Here is a 22,052-nt window from a genome sequence, read left to right on the forward strand (position 1 = left end):
CATTTTTTAATTCATCTTTACTCTCAGGTATGGTCCTATTACCCAATCATTGCAAAGTTGAACTTTTTTCTGGTAAATCTAGAGTTTCCTACCAAAGTACTGGACTTCTGGATTGACTTAACGTTTTATTTTACATGCTTAAAATCGTATCTTGATTCCCACCTTACCTACTTCTGTTTTGCAATTTTGCTTGGATTTGTACCTGATGGGCAAGTAAAAATGTGGAACCTAGTTATCCAATTTCTATATTTTTGTGACTGACCTGTGTATTTTTGTGCTTAAATCTTCTTCTTACAATCACTGTCGAGCCATATTAAAGTATAATCTAATGATAAAACCTGCCCCGCAACAATCTGTAATCTGGGTAATTTTCCTATTCATAATAGCTCTGAAAAAATCTAAGTGCATTTACCTAAAATCGACTTTTGATTCTTTGAACAATATTGTTTCTATGACTAAAACGCTAACTATTAGGCTGCAGTTACATGGAGCGCAATAGAATTGTCCCCATAAGCGACTGTGCTAAGTCTATTGCGCTGCAGGATAGCCCTATTGCGCGGCGCAATAGACTTAACACAGTCGCTTATGGGGACAATTCTATCTTGCACGCTCTATTGCGCTCAATGTGACTGCAGCCTTAAGGCAATACATCCCCGCATAAAAAAATTTTTTTTTAGACATCAGAATGCAGTGGTAACGATTCTGATTCTTCAAATAGTCAATCTGTTCCACAATATTCTCCAGTTCAGCAGCACATAATGCGTCAACAACAACTTCAGCAACAGGCACAATTAAAGCAACAGTTTCTGCTACAACAGCAAATAAATCCACATAATCAGTCATCACAAAAGGTGATTAAATATTATTTTTATTTGGCAAAATTTATTGTATTTTTGTTTGAAATAATGTTTAATCGTTACGATTATTTTGTATTTAAAAAATTTTTTTATTTACTATTTTTAACAGTTGTTATTTCAGACTGATTTCTTACCACCTGAGTCGATACGTCAACTGCCTCCATCAGCTCAGCAACCCCATCCATCAAAGATGCAGCAGTTACAGGTGATGCTCCAAGTTGATCCATCACTGCAAGAGCTAAACCAGCAAGATTTGACTACCGCTTTGCCAGACGGTGCGGCTTTTGACGGATTTGAGGATTCTGAAAATGGAAGACTCGTTTCAAAAGCAATTGAGCGCATGTCCCTCGGTGCGGATTCAGACGATAGTCTAGAAAATCGTCGACCTGTGACGGTCTACAGCTCGTCGCTGCTTCAACAATTCCTTGAGAAAACAGCCTTACTCTCAGAGCCAATGCGCAAGCGTCGTATCGGTAAACAACATCCTTACCTACAGTTTGACAGCAAACAACAGCATTCTTATAGGATCCCGGAGTATATTAGTGCTTTGAATATTTCACCTGATTCTGGTATTCAGTCGGTAGACAACAGCCCGCTTCATCTCGTTAGTCCACATAGCCCGTTAACAACTCAACCGAATACCGCTTTTGTTTCACCCATACAGTCTGTCACCAGCATGTTAGTGAGCATGAAAACTATGGGTAGCGTAGGTAATAAAAATACCATTTAATATTTATTACTAATCTAGAGATAATTTAACAATTTTTTTTAAGATCCGAACTAGTAACCCCAAAATATGATTTCTTTTGAGAGTAGCGAACAATGCAACGAGTACAACATCTATATCGTCGTTGACGACAAACCGGGCGGATTCTAGCGTGGTGGCAGCGACATTGGTAGCTAAATCAAAGTCAATCGCTAGTACAGATCAGCTGCCAAACCCGCCTAAGCGCAAGCCTGGACGGCCTGCTAAGATTGTAGTAGCCCAAACAACACAGCCTCGCGGCCCTGGCAGACCGAAGTTGTATCGTTCTGGTACACCGTCAGTGCCCAAAAAAGAAACTAATAAAGAAGTACCTTGTCTCAAAAAAGCTAAAGTTGTCGTATCACAGTGTATCAGATTACCTAAGCAACAACAACAGGTAGTAGATAGTCCAGACAAAAAAGTGAAACTTCGAAAAGCTAATCTTCAGAGGTCAATCGATGTTGATCGTAAGTTTGCTTTTGCGCTATTTATTTATCACGTTGTTATTGATTTGTTTTTACATCATTATGTATGTTCGAGTATCCGTTGTTTGCCTTAATTATTTTTGCATCATTTACCTTCAAAATCCTTTTTTTATGAGCTAGGTAAGTAACATCGACAGTACTACAATATGTAAAAATATTTTAATAGGAGTGTGTCATCAAAGCTATTATATGGCATAGCCATTTAAAAAGTTCTCTTTTGCTATCAAATTTTTAGTAATTATCAAGTGTTATGAGACATACCAATTTTGTAAAGCATAAACTCAGGTAAAAGGAAAAAATGGGAGAGTCATGTTTCATAACAGATGACTGCTAGACCAAACATGAAGCGTAGAGCTTTGTTAGTGCGGGCTAGATGCTCTCCTGTTTGGTAGAACTGTACTACCATTATTAGGCTAGTGAAATTGGCAAAATCCCACGCCCGATGATTCAACTTCAGGTTTTTAAAGTTATACTTCTATAGGCGCGTTTTTGCGCTACAGAGTAAGCCAACGATTTCAAATTGGTGACTTTGACAAAATATGTAATCGAAGTAAATTTTGCATTTTTATCTCCCCTCCTTTATTTCGTCTCGTTCTGCCTTTAAAGAAAATAAATTAATATTTTGATTAAATTTCAATTCTTCATTTTACAACTAACTCTAAACAAAAAAAAAACTTTCCTCAGGATTTGAACCGGTGATCTTCTGCACTCTAGCTCAATACCCTGCCACTCTGCTACGAGCGACCCCAACGATAAAAAACTTTTTTCTCATTGGTATAGTGTGGATCGTAACTGATTTTTAATTTAAATATTTATGTACTTTTTATTCATTCATTTTGTTCGATTAAACATATGAATTAAAAAATTATTCATTTGATTAAATAATTTTTTTAAAACGATTACGTAATTTTTTCCAAAAAATACTCAAAAATATTGTTTAATAGCTGCTTTTCTATATAACAATGAATATTCATTTAATTTTTATCAATTTATTAGTTTTTAAATAAATAATTAAATGATTAATTATTCTTTTTTATTATTATGATTTTTTTTTTTTTTTTTTCAAGTTTTTAAAAGTTTTTCAAGCAGTTACACATTTTTTTCCATCGTTTTTTTATCAGTGGTTTGTTTGTACAATGTTCAATTATTACATTAATTGATATTTAATTTGTTTTATTCTATCATAATTTTTGTATATGTGACTGAGGTAATTTTTTGACTTACGGATATTCGTCACACAGGTAGTAAAGGTTCAGAGAAATGGGAGGAGCGCAAATATGTAGCATCACTGTCAATTACTTTGCTTCTATACATATATATCTATACACACGCTTTTATGCGTACTTGAACCTTTTCTTCTTATTTTATTTAAAAAAAGCAACATGTTGGTCTATTTGAAAATTGAACAGGTTTATCTCATAGTTGTCTATCATACAAAAAGAATTTAAAAGTTTTTACTGATCATTTTCTTATAAATACCATTTTATGTGATTCTTTACCTGTGAAATTCAGATTTTTTCAAATTAAACATGTAAAAACCGGTGCAGTCGACCGATCTGCAATTTTTTGTGGTTTTTTTTTATGTATACAGCGAAAATACATTAGATGTTTCAATAATATCTATTAAAAAACCTATGTGTGATGAATGTCCTACAGCGACATTAACTGGCATGTAATACTATACTCCATTGAAGATAAAACGGTACTTACCACTGGATGTTTTGTCTTACCCTTTTAGGGATACATATATTGTGGGTATTAAAAACGCGACTAGGAATGAGTGTGTGAGCGTATGTGACAGGTGCAAGCATGAAGTTAGAGATGTAATCAGTATAAGCGGTAGAAAGTTGTTTTGAAATCATCGAAAGATTTGATGAAAGCGCAGTCTTGTGCTTGCCAGCCTGGCAGCACGTCGTGCCACGGCTTTAATTTATACTTTTCTTATCTATGATGTATATATTTTATAATTTTTTACTTATTTAATATTAAAATATAGATTGAAACCACTTGACAGGTAGATAAAGCATATAGTAAGGCATTTTCTGCAACTACGATGAAAGTTGTTGCAATCGCGTCGTATTATAATCAGAATACGTGGAAAAATAGTTTTGGGGCATAGTCATGCCGGCTTTTTTTATGATTGAACAAATAGTGAATATCGGCTAGATTTTTCTTTGAATTTTGCTGATAACTTTGTTTTAGGGCGTCGTATTACAAAAGTACCAAAAAATAATTTGTTCGTTATTATATTATCTGTCGATCAGAACTGGTTAAATTATCCAAAACCTAATCGCCATTTAAAATTTTAATTTTGTATCAATAACTTGAACACTTCTTAATCTAAATTCTTCAAAATTCGGAAGTCGATACTTGTCATGAGGATCTGTAACCACGCTCCACTTTTTTTAGATAACATTACAAACGATGTCACACAACGATTATCAATTAAAAAAATTCATTGGCTGCCCTGAACGTCACAGTATGGCTAGATCAAATTTTAAAAATGGATTTTGTTATTGATACTGCAAACTTAAAAATGAAAGAAAAAAGTTATTTTTGTAATTTTGACTCCGATTTTTGTATAAAATTGAACTTTGCAACATAAACAATTAATTTAACTCTGACGTTTTATTATTTACCGTGTTGCAACTATTTTTACTTAGATTAAACATACAGTACATTTTTACATGAATTAAACTAAGATTAATGCGATAACGTTTTTTAAACGAAAATTATTAACTGTTTAGTATTTAATACCATTGTTCTTTTTTATTAGGATTCTATCTATTGAGCCTGGAGGCGACAGGTACAAATTTTATGCGTTTTGGCAATTTTCACATACTGATGTAACTCGTCATAGCAAAACTACATCACATAAACACTTAAGGTCTTCACGAATGATAAGGATTCTTAACTTTTGTAAGATTAGTGGCAAGAGTTAATTTTTTGCCTCATTTGTATCCCAGCACTTGGTTTAAAATGCATGCAACCCACCGTTCAGAGAACGGAATAGCACGTCAAAATATTCAAGTGTTATATTTGTTTTTATTATTGACAATGTATAAAAAAATTATTAATTTATACGAATTGATAACAAATACCCTGTAGAATTAGAAAAAAAAATTTTGTAAGTTATAAAAACAGTTAAAGTATAAACAGTTATAATGAACACTAAACTCTAAACTATTAAATTTTTTTTTTCTATTCGTGTAAAAATGTACTCAATTAAGTAAAAATGGTTGCAACACGGTCAAGTAGAAAACGTCAGAGTTTTATCAATTTATGTTTATGTTGCAAAATTAAATTTTATAAAAAATTGTGGTAGAAATTGTTAGTGCGATTAACAGGGGTTACTCGGTAAATCATGTGTCTGCGAACATGAACGGTAAAAATCACATAATTTTTTGATAGTTAATAATGTTGCTCCACTAGGTTTAATGTAGTCAATACTTCTATCGGTTATGTAATCCTGAAACTTGCTACCGGTGTAGCATGTATGGGTTGTTTTGTGTTTTAACTATATGTAACAAGCTCTAGCATTTAAAATTATTTTTGCTTGATCTTAATCGATATGTATCAAAGTTATTCTAGTATTCAATATTACATCTCAGTGCAGCTGTTCCCAGTTAAACGTTTGCATCTATTGGTTTTTATAATTATTACATTTGTCTGCATTGAAAAGTATTTCGTTTGCTTTCCTTTTCCGGTCAACATGGGCCAGCGTGCATATGCATGAATCATAGTTGGTCATTGTGCTGCAACTACAAGCAAACTTGCAGTCGAATAATTCCTTTTTGCATGCACGTTGGCCCGTGCTTTACATACTTTTGAATCAACATGGAAAATTGCGAAGGAATGAACAGGGAAAAAAATTATACAAGCGAAAACGTCAAAATAATCCGAAAAACTCAAAATGCGTCTGAATACACGTTAAATTAGTTGAAATTTTCTAAAAATTGGATAAGTTGTAACCATTAGTGTGTTTAACAATAAGCGTCAAGTCTGTTCGTGAAATTCCAAAATGGTGACCTATTGATAGCTTGTTAATTAAAATTTTTTATTCTTTTTACAATTGGTGAATCATGATCTTTTTTTAAAATCAGTTTGTACTAATATCTTTGATCTCAAAAAAATTCAGTTTTTTACATAAATAAATAAAAAAGTTTAAAAAAAAATACTCGTAGCCGATGATCACCTTTCCGTAAATAATTTTTTATTTGTAACTCGTGGCATTCAGTTGCACTTATTTTTTAATAAATTTACAGTAAAAATATTTTCTGTAGAGTGAATAGAAGCTGAGATCCGATGCTTTAACTTTTTGGCTCGTAGCGGCAGCTTACAACGTTTCTTTGACCTTAGGCTCAGTTTAATCTCCTCGTTAATGTTTACTATACATGCATAATTTTGTCCAAGTCAATTAGGTCATTAGTTTTAGTTCAGTCTACTAATATAGGTTATTGCAAGACATTGTGCGCATTTCATGGCAATGAAGTATATCCAGTGCAACTCGCCGTAAAATGCATTGTTTTTAATGTGTAATACGTATAGGCAGTGCCAGGAATTTTTCTATCTAAACATTTTGTTAACGTTACATTCATTGTTTCCATGAAAAATTACGCTTGCTAACATCAAAAAAATAAGTGCAATCAAATACCACAAGTTATAAATAAAAAATTATATACGAAAATTCGGTCATCTGCTACGAATCTTTGTTAAATAACCTTTTTGTTGCGAGTAATTGAATTTATTGACATTTCCCATCCATTACGAGATTGCCAAGGCAACTCAATTTTTTCAGTTAAAACTACGATTTGTAGAAAAATTGTCATACGTAGCAATTGAAAAAAGGTGCCATCTCGACTAGGATTTGAATCTGGAACTCTTTTCTTGCCGGGAAAGCGCGTTACGAATTTCGCAATCGAGGTCTCGGCAAATCCTCTTCTTAATTACTACATTTTATACTTTCGGCAATTTTTTTTTGTATTCGGTGATTTATTTTTCGGCGATGCCAGCTCACATGGTATATAAGAATATTAGAAATTAATCTAATTTTATCGATGGGTAAGTATTAATGCGAGTAATTGAATTTATCGACATTTTCCCATCTAGTGACACTTTTTTTCAATTGTTATATACGAAAATTTTTCTACAAATCGTAGTCTTAACTGAAAAAATTAAGTTGCCTTAGCAATCTCGTAATGGATGGAAAATGTCGATAAATTCAATTACTCGCATTAATACTTATCCATCAATAAAAATTAGATTAAATTTCTAATATTCGTAAATAACTTTTTTATTTAGTTATTTAAAAATCTGAATTTTTGGGGGATACAAGATATTAGTACCGATCGATTTCAAAAAGTAGATCTCAATTCACTGTAATTTGTCAATTAAAAAAAAAAAAAAATTTTCAACTAACAATTTAGCAATAGTTCGCCATTTTGAAAGTTCACCATCAGACTAGACGCTTAATTCTAAACATACTTATATTTATAACATATCCAATTTTTAGAAAATTTTAACTAATTTATCAGGTACCTAGACGCATTTATATTTTTTTGGATTTTTCCCGACTTTTTCGTTTGTTTAAACAATGAAAATTAATTTTTAGATTTTTTAAAACACTTAGTCTTTATCTTAAATAAGGTTAAAGACCTAATGTAGGCAACATCCTTACCTGCCTTGGAATGCAAAATGCCTAAATTGAAACCTTAAAATTAAATTGCTTGCAATTTTTTTGGTTTTCTAAAATGCATGAAAATTTTGCTTACAGTAACAACTTTGAGATTTTGTGACACAGAAAAAATAAAAAATCCGTATTTAAATTCCAGGTGTCGTCAAACTATTTTATACATCTTATTCTAAAGCAATAAATTTCTATAACCTGAATTAATATAATTATAAAACAGATTACTGGATGAAAGTTAGGTTAAGCTGAGCCAAAATCTGCGATGTGTTACAATCCCACTAGAGGCCAGGTCAAGTGCTCAGCTACAGCCAAGGTGGATGGCGTGGCAACAAGGCTTGGTTCAAAATTTCGCTTACTTTCAATTTTCATCTGGGTAGAAGCCTTATCTCTTAGCTTTGCAAATTCTCCACAAGGGTGCATAATGTCAGAGTTCAAATGCCAATTCTCAGTTACAGGTGTATAAACATATTTGAAAGGATTTATTTTGTATTAGTAAGATCTGGGTCTATATTTATACTGCATACACACTTTAAGTAGAAGTAAAAATATGCGCTTTCACTGTGACTTTTGCAAGATAAATGGTAATTGATATTTTTGATGCTATATCAATTCTTATGGGACACCAGGATTTAGTTACACAAACATCATTATTATTCATAACGCCTTATAATACTTAAAAGTATGATATAACTTTTTACATAGTTATGCTACCTACCTTTGACGAACCTTTATTCATATATGCAACGACACCTCTATTTACATATGCATCCACGAGATAGTACGACTGTTTGAAGGAGATTCTATCCCTCGCTATAGTCCATGCGACACTCTATAGTTTAGTATGTCGTCTGTTTTTCTCACTATCCTGTGAAAACATAACCTTTTGTAGTTCTCACTACACTTATTAATCAATTTCTTCTCTCCATAGGACTGTCGAGATGTTCAATAAAATAAAATACGATCAATAGATATTTTTTTTATCATTGATAAAATTTGTATCAAAAGTTCATTGTTAATAAGCGAGGTAAACACAATAAAAGCGCTTGAAATGATGACAGCCCATAAACCTACCTGTAAAAATCAGCTAAATATGAATATCAATTACTCGGCTCCTAGGACTCCTCAAGACTTCAAATTTTGACAGCGCCATTTTCATGACTTTATTTATTTGTAAATAAATTTTCGTTAAATTCTTATTGATAATTCTGTAACCGATGGAACTCCTTTAAGCCATATACATTTTCATACCTCCTACATCTCATTAAATTTTTAATAAACTTTAATTATATAATATTTTTCCTTCTTTAGGCATTTTTGAGTGGCTGCTGTGCCCCCAGTAAGAAATTTAGTGTCTGTCACTCATGTGCATCTGACCAAAGCGTTCCCAACGATCTCTAGGACATTATTTGGCAAGCGCCCTTAGGTCCAAGATAGACCCAAAAGAGGGCGCTATTGGGTCTAACTTAACACCCTTAAATTACTTTACGCCCTTGAAGTACTTTCCCGCCCACCGGACCCAAGGAGTGCCCACTTGCACATAGTGCGACTTTGCACCCTCGGAAAGAAAAACTATGTTCGGACCTTGGGCACACACATACGAAACCCCACTCTTCAGGCGAGATTTTTTTACTTTGTGCCCATGGTACAAAAATTTCTATTTCAACACTTTAAAACATTTAAACAAAAATACTTTAAAATTGATTCTATTACGTTAACATTACTCTTTTCACAATAAGAAGATAAAATAATTTTCGGCTTATTTTTTTTAGTTGTAGCATTTATTTGAAGTTTGAAAATACGAGCATAAATACGTGCCACTAAAGTGGAGTCGTTGATTCTAAGCTTTCGTCGCTAAAAATACGATATTTTTTTCTTTGTATCTTAATTTCCAGACTTATTAGACAATATGATCTCCCATGTCCTTAACTTACTAAGGAAACGCACTTCAAGGAGTCTCGACACCTACTCACTAGTCGGTGTAAATTACAAATGTGAACAGAAAAATGTTAAATGACTTTTTTTACCCAGAGAATATTTTTTTTTTACTATACTGATCGTTGACCCACTGTACTATACGCTTATTATCACAGGCTTTTAAATCCTGAACAGTTGAACGATACGCAAAAAAAAATTACAAAAATTTTTTTATTAATAATAGTAAGTCTGTGACATTTCGAAAAACTCACTACTAGGGTGGTCATTTTTTAGGAACTAAAGTAAAAATCTAACAACATTAAAGAAAAATGTTTCTGCCTACTATAATTTGTCGTTGATAGATAGATTAGCCATGTTTTATCGCTTCTACGATTTCTGTGGTCCTGTATATTGTGAATATATTATAGTATATGCTGGATTATTAGGTTTGTGGGGCCACAGAAATCGAAATGCTTCCATATTTACCAATGAAAAGTCCTCTCGTGGATGCGTACGTGAATCAAATCTTATGCGCGATGTAACTAGAAATAACATCTCTGTTGACATATCTACAAGATTACTATACATAATGCTGTCGTATTTTTAATGTGTATTAATTTTCAATTTTTGTATTCACTATGTGCCTAATTCAGGTAGGGCTGCCGAGTAAGAGAAATTATACCTCGCTAAGATCTCCAGAACGCACAGAGCCTTATGGAAAAAATTTTTAATAACGAAAAAAAAGATTATTCAGGGTAAATTGACCAAATTAATCGATGATCTGAGTGTATATTATGTTGGTATACGGTAATAAATTTGGTTTGATGTTGTCATGTATCTTACGACATTGAAAAAAATAAAAACACGGATTGTGACTGTGTCAACACAATATGTGTAAGTGTATGTATTAGGAGTGTGCAAGAATAATGCAAATTCTTTTTTGATACGCTGAAAAGTAATTTAAACTTTTAATTTTTCTGCGCCCTGTTACAATGTGGTTGTGATCTACTTGAGCTGTAAGAATTTTCGTATGATTTTTACTAAGTATAAAAAAACAAGGTTTACAATATCGCTAAGATAAACATTTTCGCCATTTTCTTCTTTGCGAATATCAACGAGGAAAAAAGGTAAAAGGCGCCTTTGAATCACTAAATAAAGTTTTTGGTGATAGTTTGGTAACATATGTAACAGTTACCAGATGGTACAAACAGTTCAAAAGTTGTGATTTGAGTTTGGATGAACATGAAAGCGAAGCTCGTCCAGAAAAGTGTTAAGGCAATGATTTGCAAGCTTTGCTCGACGAGAATCTATGTCGTATTCAACAAAAACTAGCAGAAGTGCTTTGAGTTGACTAAAACATCAATTGCCAGACATTCGTAAGCGATTGAAAAATTTGCAAAGGCAGGAAAATGGGTTCCACACCAGTTAAGTGAAAAAAACAAAAACAAATGAATCGATACTTGCAATTATGTCCTTATTGAATATCACAAGAAGTCGTTTTTGTTAAAAATTATAACAGTAAATAAAAAGTATATTTATTTCGATAATCTAAAGCAGAAAAAATCATATGTTGACCCTGGACAACCCTCTACATCAATTCCAAAACGAGAAATTTGTACAGATAAAGTAATGCTTTGTGTTTAGTCGGACTTGAAGAAAATTTTGTATGATGAACTGCTACAACCGAATCATACCGTTACCGTGGACATTATTGTCAACAACTAAACCTGTCCGTCAAAACTGTATGTCTCTTGGCTGGGAAGTTTTGCGGTACCCGGCATATACTCTAGACCTCGTGCCAACTGATTATCATCTTTTTAGGTCTATAAATGACGCTCTTCAAGGTGTACACTTTCAAAAATTTAAATAAGTTTGAAAGTGGATCGATGATTTCTTCGCGTCGAAAAGTTTAAGAGATACAAAAGTAATTCTGTTAGTCATAGAAATGAATCACGAAAAACAGCTGTTTCCAACTCGGAAAAACTTCAAGAACTTTTAAAATATTTGCGAATAAAACTTTTATTTTTCGATAGTTCTGATTTACAACAGTTTTAGTTGTTGCTCGTTTTCGTACAAGAAGAATTCCGACGCTCCCCTGTCGAAAAAGGAAACTCAAAAACCAAGAAACTCAATGTTTGGTTGTCAAGGAAACGAAGTTGGATCAAAAGAAAGACGACGTATTTTGTCTGCGTTTGAGCGCTCAGCTCTCCTGCTGCGTGGTCTTCCCCTTTTATTAATCATTAAGATGATTAGTGAGGAAGAAAAGAGTGCCCCCGATCAGCCCTTCTTTGATCGATCGTGACAAGAGAGTGAAGAATATTTTAAGTTCTTTTTTGTTCCGGTACCATCTGTTGAGAAAAAGAAGAAGCTACTGTTACTTGTCTAAAAAAATCAGGTAGGTTAATTCACATATGTATTTCATCAGTCGCTTTGACGCTTACGCTTTCGCTCTTTCGCGCTTTCGTCTCGAGCCTGGTTTGACAACTGAGAAGATATTTGCATGCTTTGTGTTTACGCCCATGTGATTTTAAGCTATAGTTATGCATAAATTAAGGTGAGCTTATTTTAATTTTAAGTCGAACTGAAATTGAGTAGTATCAATTAAATATCTCGGAAATTGAAGAATCATAACCTACATTCTGAAATAATGTAATCAAATGAAATTGAACGGTTTCAGATCATGGGGATTTCAAAAGTTCTTGAAAAACATTTCACTCCTCTGCCTCGTGAACCAAACCAAAAAATTCAATCCTACTCGTGCAATTATTGCAAAATACATTATGCTGAACATGTCACGCAAATGGAAAAGCACCTCGCGGAAAATTGCAAGAAATGCCCGCTAAATGTGAAGCAAGATTTGCAACAAAAACGGGGCGTCAAAGTCAACCTGAAGAGGAATGTTTCCTTAATTTCTCAATCAGATTGCTCCTTGGGCGAAGAAAGCGGTACTTGATTATTTATTTATATTATTCCATGCATGTATTGATACATATATGTTTAATAAATTTTTTGTTTTCTTAAATCTTTTATTTTTAGATGAGCCAGAAACTCACAGAGCCAAAGCATCGGCTAGTTCGACGCCAATTTTTCGTCAGGTATCCGGAAATATTTTGATTTTATGTTACCCAATGATACGAAAGCATGTCACGAATTACTTGCTAAAGCAATATACGCGTCGGGCGTCCCGCTTCAACTGACGAAAAATATATATTGGCAGGAATTATTTTCGAAGCTCAGGCCTTCAATTAACCTTCCATCGCGATACCAACTATCTCATTCTCTACTTGATACAGTATACCGTGAAATTGAAACTGACGTTAACAAAAAAATCTCAAAGGCTTTGACAGTTGGCTTGCAAACAGATGGTTGGTCGAATATTCGCAACGAGGGCATTATAAATTTTGTAGTTACCACTCCCGAGCCTGTCTTTTTTAAAACGATTGAGAGTAAAGCCCATCGACAAACAGCGGATTACATAGCACGCGAGATTTCTACCGTTATCGAGTCGATCGGAATAAAGAAAGTTTTGGGTATTGCCACAGACAACGAGAAAAAAATGCAAGCAGCGTGGTCTCTACTAGAACGGGAGTACAAAAATAAAGCGATCTTTTTTTATGGCTGTCTTGCACACATTTTACATCTTTTAGTTAAAGATTTACTTGAACAGCCGAATGCTAAAAAAATTATTAATTCGGCTGTATCGATAGTAAAAGAGATAAAAAATCCCATGTTTTAAGCTCACTAATTTTAGAAATTCAAAAACAAAACAAAACAAACCCAAAAAGTGGAATATCTTCTCAAATTTCTCTAAAACTTTTTGGCAAAACGCGGTGGGGCTCGTCTTTACAATGTTTGGAAAGTCTACATTTTAATAAATAAAATTTAAAACAAATCTCCATCGAACCGAGAGCTGTTTTAAAACCTATAACAAAATTGTTAATTTTAGATGAATCATTCTGGAGCGCAATAGATAAGTTAAAAAATTATGTAAAACCAATAGTTATTTATATCATGAAAGTGCAATCAGATAAGTCAAAACTAAGTGAAGTTGCCCAAATTTTCCATGAGCTTGAAGTTCACTTTGAAAAACAAAGCACTGAAGTGCCATTTCCACTTCTGAGTGAACAAGAAATAACTCATATGACTGAAAAATTGAAAAAGCGTTCTGAAATGGCATTAAGACCTATTCATTTTGCTGCTAATTTTCTCGATCCGAATCTCAAAGGCAAAAATTTAAGCCAAGAGAAAGATTTGAATGGGCAAGCCTAAATTTTGGATGTAGCAAGAAAATTAAATTTAGATGTTCCTACTGTAATGCGCGAATTGGCAGAATTCAGAACTAACTCAGGGCTTTGGGATAATCAGTTAGTACAAGATTCATTAAAATCACTCCCTACAAACTTGTGGTGGCAAAGCGTTTGTAGGACTACATCAATAAGTAAAATTGCAAACGAAATATTAAATTTACCCTGCTCCTCTGCTGCAACTGAACGTTCGTTTAAAACGCATGGGTGGATCCATAGTTCCAAAAAAAATCGTCTTGACACTGGACGAGCTGGGCGATTAACGTATATTGCTCATAATTTGCGTATATTGAAACGAGATCTTGTATATAATGACGAAAATCAAGACACAAGTCCATACTGTTCTGTTTCTGAGGCTGACAAGGATAATAATATTAATATTTTTAATGTCGAACTTGATTTACTTGATTCAGATACTGAATCTGAAGAAATTTAAAAATTATATATATTTTATAAGAAAAAATTATATTTTATAATAAAAAAGTATTATGACTAAGTCATTAAATTGTAAAAATTGTTTCTGTACATTGAAATAGTTTCAATAAAAAACTAATTTAAAGTAAACATTAAATGATTTTAGTTGCCTATCTTTAAATTTTTTTTTAATTTTCTGACCAATGACCGGTCAGAAAAATCTGTGACGGTCATTTCCACATACAAATGCAGTAATTCCTGACAGTCAATGACCGTCAATTGACGGTCAAAATGACCATGACTTCAGGCAAATTTTTCTGACCGGTCAATCCACATCACTGATTATGAATCTTTAGTATATTTGATATCGAAAAAAGCATGTATAAATGATTTTGAGAGTGCTTGTATACAAGGGCTGCCAACCATATATATGCGCCTATTGGTACGATGATACATTTATCAATATTGCTTGTGTACCTATGAAAGCCATAATTAATTTCTAACTTATCTACAAGCACTAGAGTCATATACCTATTATTTGTTAAAGCTGACATGGTGACTTAAGAAGGCTCTCCACCTACTACCTCAATCAAATGTAGAACTTGCAGTTACATACGCTCATATGACTAAGCAACCTTTGGTAAATTTCTCATAAATCGAGTAGCTGTTAGCTCGTATCACTCATATATGATCTTATTTCATCCAATAGGAATAATCGATGCTGGAATAGGTGCTTCACATCTAAACAATACCATGACATCCATGAATATACCACCCATCTCGCCTACAACACTTGAAAAATTTGAACGGATTATTGATTTAAAAATTAAGAAGTTCGCAAGAGATTCATGTATCGAAAGTATACGACTAAAAAAAGCGCTCACCATTAAGAGGCATTTCGCATCAACTCACACACCCAGTGGTGTAAGCTCAAAAACACTTACTTTTCAGTCAATTATTACTATTATGTAAAGTACTACAAATACAGATTCAATGATTTTTTTCCTCAGCTTTCCGATAAAATTATCAGAATTACAAAAAAAATTTCATAACCTCTAAAAATTAAAAGAAAAAGAAAGCATTATATCTCAAAAAGTCCATTTTTTTTCATGGCTCCAATCGAAAGATCAGGTCTTTTTCCGTCGGTATAGCAATTTTCAAGAAGGCATTTTTTATTTTTCAGATATAAAACTTTTAAATTTATATTTTATTCTAGCAGCGGTTCAAAAGAGCCGCTTTTACAGATTTTTTGGCCAACACCCTTGCCGTCAGTGACGGTCACAATTTTGGAATTTTTTCTTTGAAGGCAAAATTCTCAATTTTGTAGACCAATCGATGCGTATTAAAAAAAAAAATAAAAATAGCAATTCGATAGCATTTTTTTCGTAGAACACGATAAAAATATTTAAAAAAATTTTGAGGTTAGTTTTGTCCCTCATTTTTGAGTTTTAAATTTTAAAATCCATTTTTCGAAAAGTATGACACTTTTTTTTTCAATTTTTTTTTTTTTTTTAGCTCAAAATATGGACGTTTGAATAATTTCTGTCCCATGATGGATGCAGTTAAAATGTAAGCGCTAGAAGGCGCTAAGTAATAAAAAACACAGTTTTTACGTTATATCTCGTTCCATATGATAAAAAAAATATGTGAAAAAAATGTATTTTAACACATATTTTTTTTAAACTATTTGCGTCACACAAAGGAATGCCAAAAGATTGAAAAAAATTTTAAGTGTATTAAATGCGAAAAAAGTTTCAAAAGAAATTATCACTTTCAGAGACATTTGAAAAGTCATGAAGAAAACGTTCAAAAAAATATTTTTCAAAACTGTGGAAAAGGTTATGTAAGAGCAGAGCACCTAAAAAGACATTTTAGAGTATGAAATCAAAATAAATATCGTAAGTAGGATAATTGTAACAAAATTTTTTGTTATGGTCAAATAAAATTATATGTGAAAATTAGACCACTTCTAACAGTTAATATATAAGGCTTTACGAATATATTTACATTATATATGGGGAAGCTGGGGGGGAGCTAGCAAGAAAGTAGGATTACTCGAAAAATGCAAGAAAATGAAAGAACAACTACCTTATTTGGGGGGGAAGCTGAGGGGGAGCGAGGGGGAGCAAAACCTCGCTCTAACTTTCACGACTATACAATATAGGAATATATATATATATATATATATATATATATATATATATATATATATATATATACATGTATGTATATACTCTGCTGCAACTAAACTGAGTTTGTTTTCATTTAAAGTGATAGTAGTTGTTAATCTTCTATTATAAAATAATGCGTTGTTAATTTATCATTTGCAATTTATCATTTATCGTACCCAGCTCATAGTGTATATCGCTGCTACAATAAAACACAAACTTCGAAGTTTTATGTTTAAAAAACAAAAAATACTACCTCCTAAAAATCGCTATTCTGACGTAAAAAAACCTGATTTTCCGATTAGAGCTGTATAAAAAAAATGGACTTTTCGAGGTATAACGCTTTCTTTTTTTGTTTTTCATTTTTCAAGGTTATGAAAGTTTTTTTTTCAATTCTAATGATTTTATCGGAAAGCTGAGGAAAAAATACATTGAACCTGTATTTTTAGTATTTTTTTTTAGTACTTTACATAATAGTAAAGATGACTTTTTGAGCGTGTGCTACTGGGTGTGTGACTTGACAATGTGGTGAAAAAAACCTATTGAAGAGAGTGCAGATTTTTTAGTGTGTAATGTAGTTGTTTTGGATTTGGAATCATCTGGGTTCGATATTAAGCACGAAATACTGCAGGTACGTACTTATCAACTAAAAATTAACTGTAATTGTATCATCGTTATTTGTCCAAACAACTTTCTGTATTAAATAGCTGCTTACCACTAATCTTCCTTTTTTTTGCTTACATCACATTGTCACAGTCAATACAAAAAAAGTTACAGGATTGTATATCATTGATAGCAGGGTGTCAAGTGACCTGAAAAACGGGAAAAATCGGGAAATAAAATTGACCAGGAATAACCGGGAAAAAATCGGGAAATCCATCAAGTATACGGGAAGTTTCTTAAATCGCGCAGTATTGACTAAAAATATGGCAATTTTCTCCGTTGAATGTAAAATTTAGTATAGATGCGTATATTTATTGGTAATATACTTTTAGTATGCTCATTGTGATGCAATATACGCTCATGTGAGGCTGAAATCTACTTGAAAGTAAGTATATATTTAAAAGTTACATGTAATTTATGTTAGAGTACAGGTGTACATGAAGTACAAAGTGCAATCGTTTGTATAGTGTTAAGAATGGGGATAGCGAAAATAAGTATCGTGCTCGTACATCATGCGGTGGTAGAGAAGGTATAAGGAAAGACTGGCTGATGATTCGGAAGCCGCCATATTCTGGACTCTTTAGACCACCAATGATAAAAAGGCACGAAGTGTCCGTGTAGTAATCTTTTGGATTATGTCATACCAATCAGCTACTGCCTCAAGTAAGCAGCTACGGCACTATATAGACAGTGCCTATGTTTATTTTTGTTTACCTGTAGTGGTACGATCAGGTAAGAAAATATGTGTTCGATCTTGTTTCCGTGTATTTTCAATCCCGGTTTTGTTTTCTAATAGTGTCTCTTGTCATAGTTTTTATAGAGCGTATGATAGAGAAGTGAAGTTATAGAGAAGTCTATCCTCCAGAAAGAATCGATGGTTACAAAAATAGATCTTGCCAAGAAGGAGAACTTAATTTTAAGCAAAAACATTCATTTAGGTTTCTCTGTCAAAACGGCCATTAAAAATGCTTCACTAGAGAGGAAAATTCCTGATTTACAGATTCAGGAATTTCGAAACGATTGCCAGCAAATCTTGGTTAAAATGATCCAAAAGATCCAGGAGCGATCTCCTTTGAACTACAAATTTGTGAGAGGCGTTTCCTGCTTGGATCCGCTTGTAGTTACCGAAGTTCCTAATCTTGCAACGAGACGGATCGAGGTGGCGCTGGAAGTACTTACATCCAAGAGTCTTCTGACAGGTTCCAAAGCAGACAGTATTAGGAACTCTTAGGTTGCTTTGGTAAAGCAGCAATCGACGATTGAAAGACTTAGATTGTTTGACTACAGTAAGTCATGGCTTGATTCATTGTGGATGGATCTTGTTGTTCCATGTTGTTCCAGGGTAATGCGTCATTAGAACGTGATTTTTCTTAAAACGCCGATTGCATTGTTGTCAACCAACATGAGGAGTGAATTATCGGCATTCGTGCTGTTTATGATGCTGTTGTAGCCACTGGTGGTGTTTTTAACGTGGATGTGACTAAAGGAATGATCCAGGCCATAAGAAACGCGCACGCCAAGTACAAAGAAGCCAGAGTAAAGCGCACTGTGGAGGAAAAAGTTAAGTCAGCTTCTCTCACGGCCAAACGGAAGTGGGAGTCTGAAGTTCGCGAGCTAGAAGAGATAAAAAAAGACTTCTTCATAATGTGCAGTTGGCCGCCGCTAATTTGGAATCCAAAATTGAGTCATTAAAGAAATTATCGTTTCTACTTTGTACCTGCAGTAGCAAGGGCTTCAAAAAATTTAACATGTTTATTCCAAAGATTTAAGTTTCTTTTACCTTGCCTGTGATAGACTAGATTAAATACACTTTGTTTCTAATATATATTTATTTTATGATGTAATATTTTGTGAATTTTGACTGATTTGTTCAGTCTTTGACTCTTAATGAAAACAAAATTATGTAATACTTACATTCCAATCAGTTTCGTTGCACCTCTTTGTTTTATCTTCAATTACACAACTAACAATTACTTACTACTTCTAATAAACATAAGTAATTGTTGTATGTGGTATTAATTAGAAATTATTATAGCGTAAGGGCAATGCTGCCATCTGTGCATAGAAGCGGGCGATCAAACGTGCATACGTGACTCACGGTAGTGAGTATCAATTATATAGTTAGTCGATGTACAGCATTGGACTAAGTCAGTAGTCATGCTGTACCTTCTCCGCTTCTTGTACTGTAAGAAATAAAAGACATTTCATATATCTATATAGACGCGTGTGTTATACTTTTATTTATACCCTTAACTCGGGCTTATAAATACACTACAATGGCGACGAGGAGTAAAACGTAAAGATTAAAATCCGTACAAGGAGTGATGAGCAAGTGTGAGAGCTGTTCATTGGACAAAGCCGAATATAAGCAACTCGTTCAGGGCCCTAAAATATTAACAGAGAACGTAATAAAAGACTACAAGCAGATCCAGGAACTAAAGAAAAAACTTAAGGAAGAAATGGCAGCAAAAGGACCTGTGGGTAGCATAGAGCCATATCTTGAAGATACGATGGAATGGAACGTCTGGATCGAAAGGCTTGAGTTGTATTTTGCAGCTAACAGAGTTGACGACAGTTTGAAAGTACCGACCTTTTTGACCTTGTTGGGAGAACAGGGCTACGTGCGTTTAAGGAACCTGTGTGTGCCGGATAAGCCGAGCACTAAAACGTTCAAGGAACTTACGGAGTTGATAAAAAAACATACTCAGCCGGAGCCTAGTGAAATACCAGAGCGGTTCAAATTTTACCGATGTTTTCAAGGCGAGGGTGAATCCGTGAGTGCGTTTTGTGATAACCTAAAAATGGTGGCCACGCACTGCAAGTTTGGAGATAACTTGAATTACCATCTTCGAGACCAATTTTTAAGGGGAATCCGGTGCGAGTCAATCTAGAAGATGCTACTTAAGGAAGACTCTCTTATTTTTGAGGTTGCGGTCAAGAAGGCGCTGGCAAACGAGATGGTGGCGCGCGACGCAGCTAGATTAGCCGAGGGAGTAAATAGCATCCATTTTGTCAAGGGACGTAAGCAACAGGCGAAGAAGAAAGCCGTGGATTCCAGGAAGAAGCTGTGTATACATTGCGGGTATACTAACCATATAGCGGAACAATGTAAGTTCAGCGAATTAATGTGTCATACGTGTAAACAAAAGGGACATATAGTGAGAGCGTGTAATGTATCAAGTCATACCAAAAGTAAGTTAACGAGCGAGAAAGTTAATACGAAAAACAGGGCAAAAACGAATTTTGTCTACGAAGAATCAGTCGGGACTGAGACTGAAAGTTCGGACGATAATTTATTTGTTTTGTTTAGTAATGACGACGTGATTAAAAAATTGTTTATTGAATTAAAAGTTCACGGTCAAAAGATACGTTTTGAAGTTGATACTGGGGCGTGCATTTCAGCTATATTGGAAAAATTTTTTGTCGAAAAATTTAAAGGAGCAGTTGATCTTAAAACCACGTCACGATGTTTTAATTCGTATACGGGACCGGAAATGATACCGTTGGGGTATTTTAATGCTTTAGTTAACCACAAAGGAAATTCACTTAACTTGGATTTATTCGTGTTACCGGGTAAAAGTTTGCCTATAATTGGTCTAAAATGGCTATGGAGATTAGGTATACTCAAAGAAGACCCGCTAACAGGGGGTGTTTTTATTAAAACAATTAATGAATCGTCATTAAAAAGAGAATTTTCAAAAGTATTTACAGACAAACTTGGATTATATAACGTTAAAAAATTTAAATTCAAATTGAAAGATAATGTAAAGCCAGTTTGTAGAAAACCTAGACCTATAGCGTACGCGTTAAAGGCTAAAGTTAAAATCGATAAACACCCTATCCCGCGGATTCAAGATTTGTTGGCTACAATGCAAGGGCACGTAGTACAGTCAAAATTAGATTTAACGAGAGCATATTCGCAAATCGAGATTGAAGAGTTATCGCAGGCTTATACAACAATAACCACCCATAGGGGATTATTTAAATTTTCACGCCTGCCTTACGGCGTTGCGTCCGCACCTGGCTGGTTTCAACGCGAAGTTGAAAACTTATTAAAAGATATCCCAGGGGTAACGATATTTTTTGACGATATTCGCGTGGGGGGTAGAAATCAGGCAGAGCATGATGCCAGACTAACCGAAGTCTTACAGAGAATTAAACAGGCTGGATTAACCTTAAAAATAGGCAAGTGTTTAATTAGTAAGTCTGACATAGAGTTTGTGGGCTATGGAGTTGATGCAAGAGGAATCCGGGTATTGGATAGGAAAATCGAGGCGGTGTTGAAAATGCCACGGCCGCGAACCGTGAAGCAACTTCAGGAATTTTTGGGAATGATGAATTATTATTCGAAATTTATCCGTAATTATGCGATGACTGTTTCACCTCTGTATAAACTTTTACAAAAAGACTCAAAATGGGGGTGGGGGGAGTTTCATGAAAAAGCGTTTATCCAGGCTAAAGCGAGCCTTACTTCCTCCGAAGTTTTAAATCATTTTGATCCGAACGTACCTATGAAAGTCACTTGTGACGCGTCGCCAAAAGGTATCGGTACGGTTTTGTCGCACGTATTTGCTGATAAATTGGAAAAACCCATTGCATTCGCATCGCGAACACTAACTAAAGCGGAACAGAACTATGCCCAGATAGACAGAGAAGCATTGGCCATTATATTTGCGGTAAAGAAATTTCATCAGTACATTTTTGGACTGAAATTCACACTCGAAACTGACCATAAACCGCTGGTTTTTATATTTGTCGATAAAAAAGGGTTGCCACAGATGTCTGCTAGTCGCCTACAGAGGTGGGCTATTTT

At 33.9% G+C, this 22,052-nt stretch overlaps 1 protein-coding gene across 6 annotated transcripts in view; it reads left to right on the top strand.

Moving 5' to 3' along the window:
* The window catches only part of ash1 (histone-lysine N-methyltransferase ash1), a 403,336-nt gene that overhangs the window by 18,468 nt on the left and 362,816 nt on the right, over positions 1–22,052 (top strand). For 5 of the 6 annotated variants that reach the window (XM_089595732.1, XM_089595729.1, XM_089595737.1 and 2 more), the window contains 3 exons: positions 678–851; positions 967–1,567; positions 1,674–2,069. In XM_089595732.1, the coding sequence (XP_089451858.1) occupies positions 678–851; positions 967–1,567; positions 1,674–2,069 (1,171 nt within the window). The remainder of the gene's footprint in view (positions 1–677; positions 852–966; positions 1,568–1,673; positions 2,070–22,052) is intronic. The other variant, XM_089595739.1, reaches the window with a different exon arrangement.

This window comes from Copidosoma floridanum, unplaced genomic scaffold, assembly GCF_036245765.1.
Source record: "Copidosoma floridanum isolate Cflo_tuat_1 unplaced genomic scaffold, Cflo_Japanese_pri ptg000004l, whole genome shotgun sequence".
NCBI classification, from domain to species: domain Eukaryota; kingdom Metazoa; phylum Arthropoda; class Insecta; order Hymenoptera; family Encyrtidae; genus Copidosoma; species Copidosoma floridanum.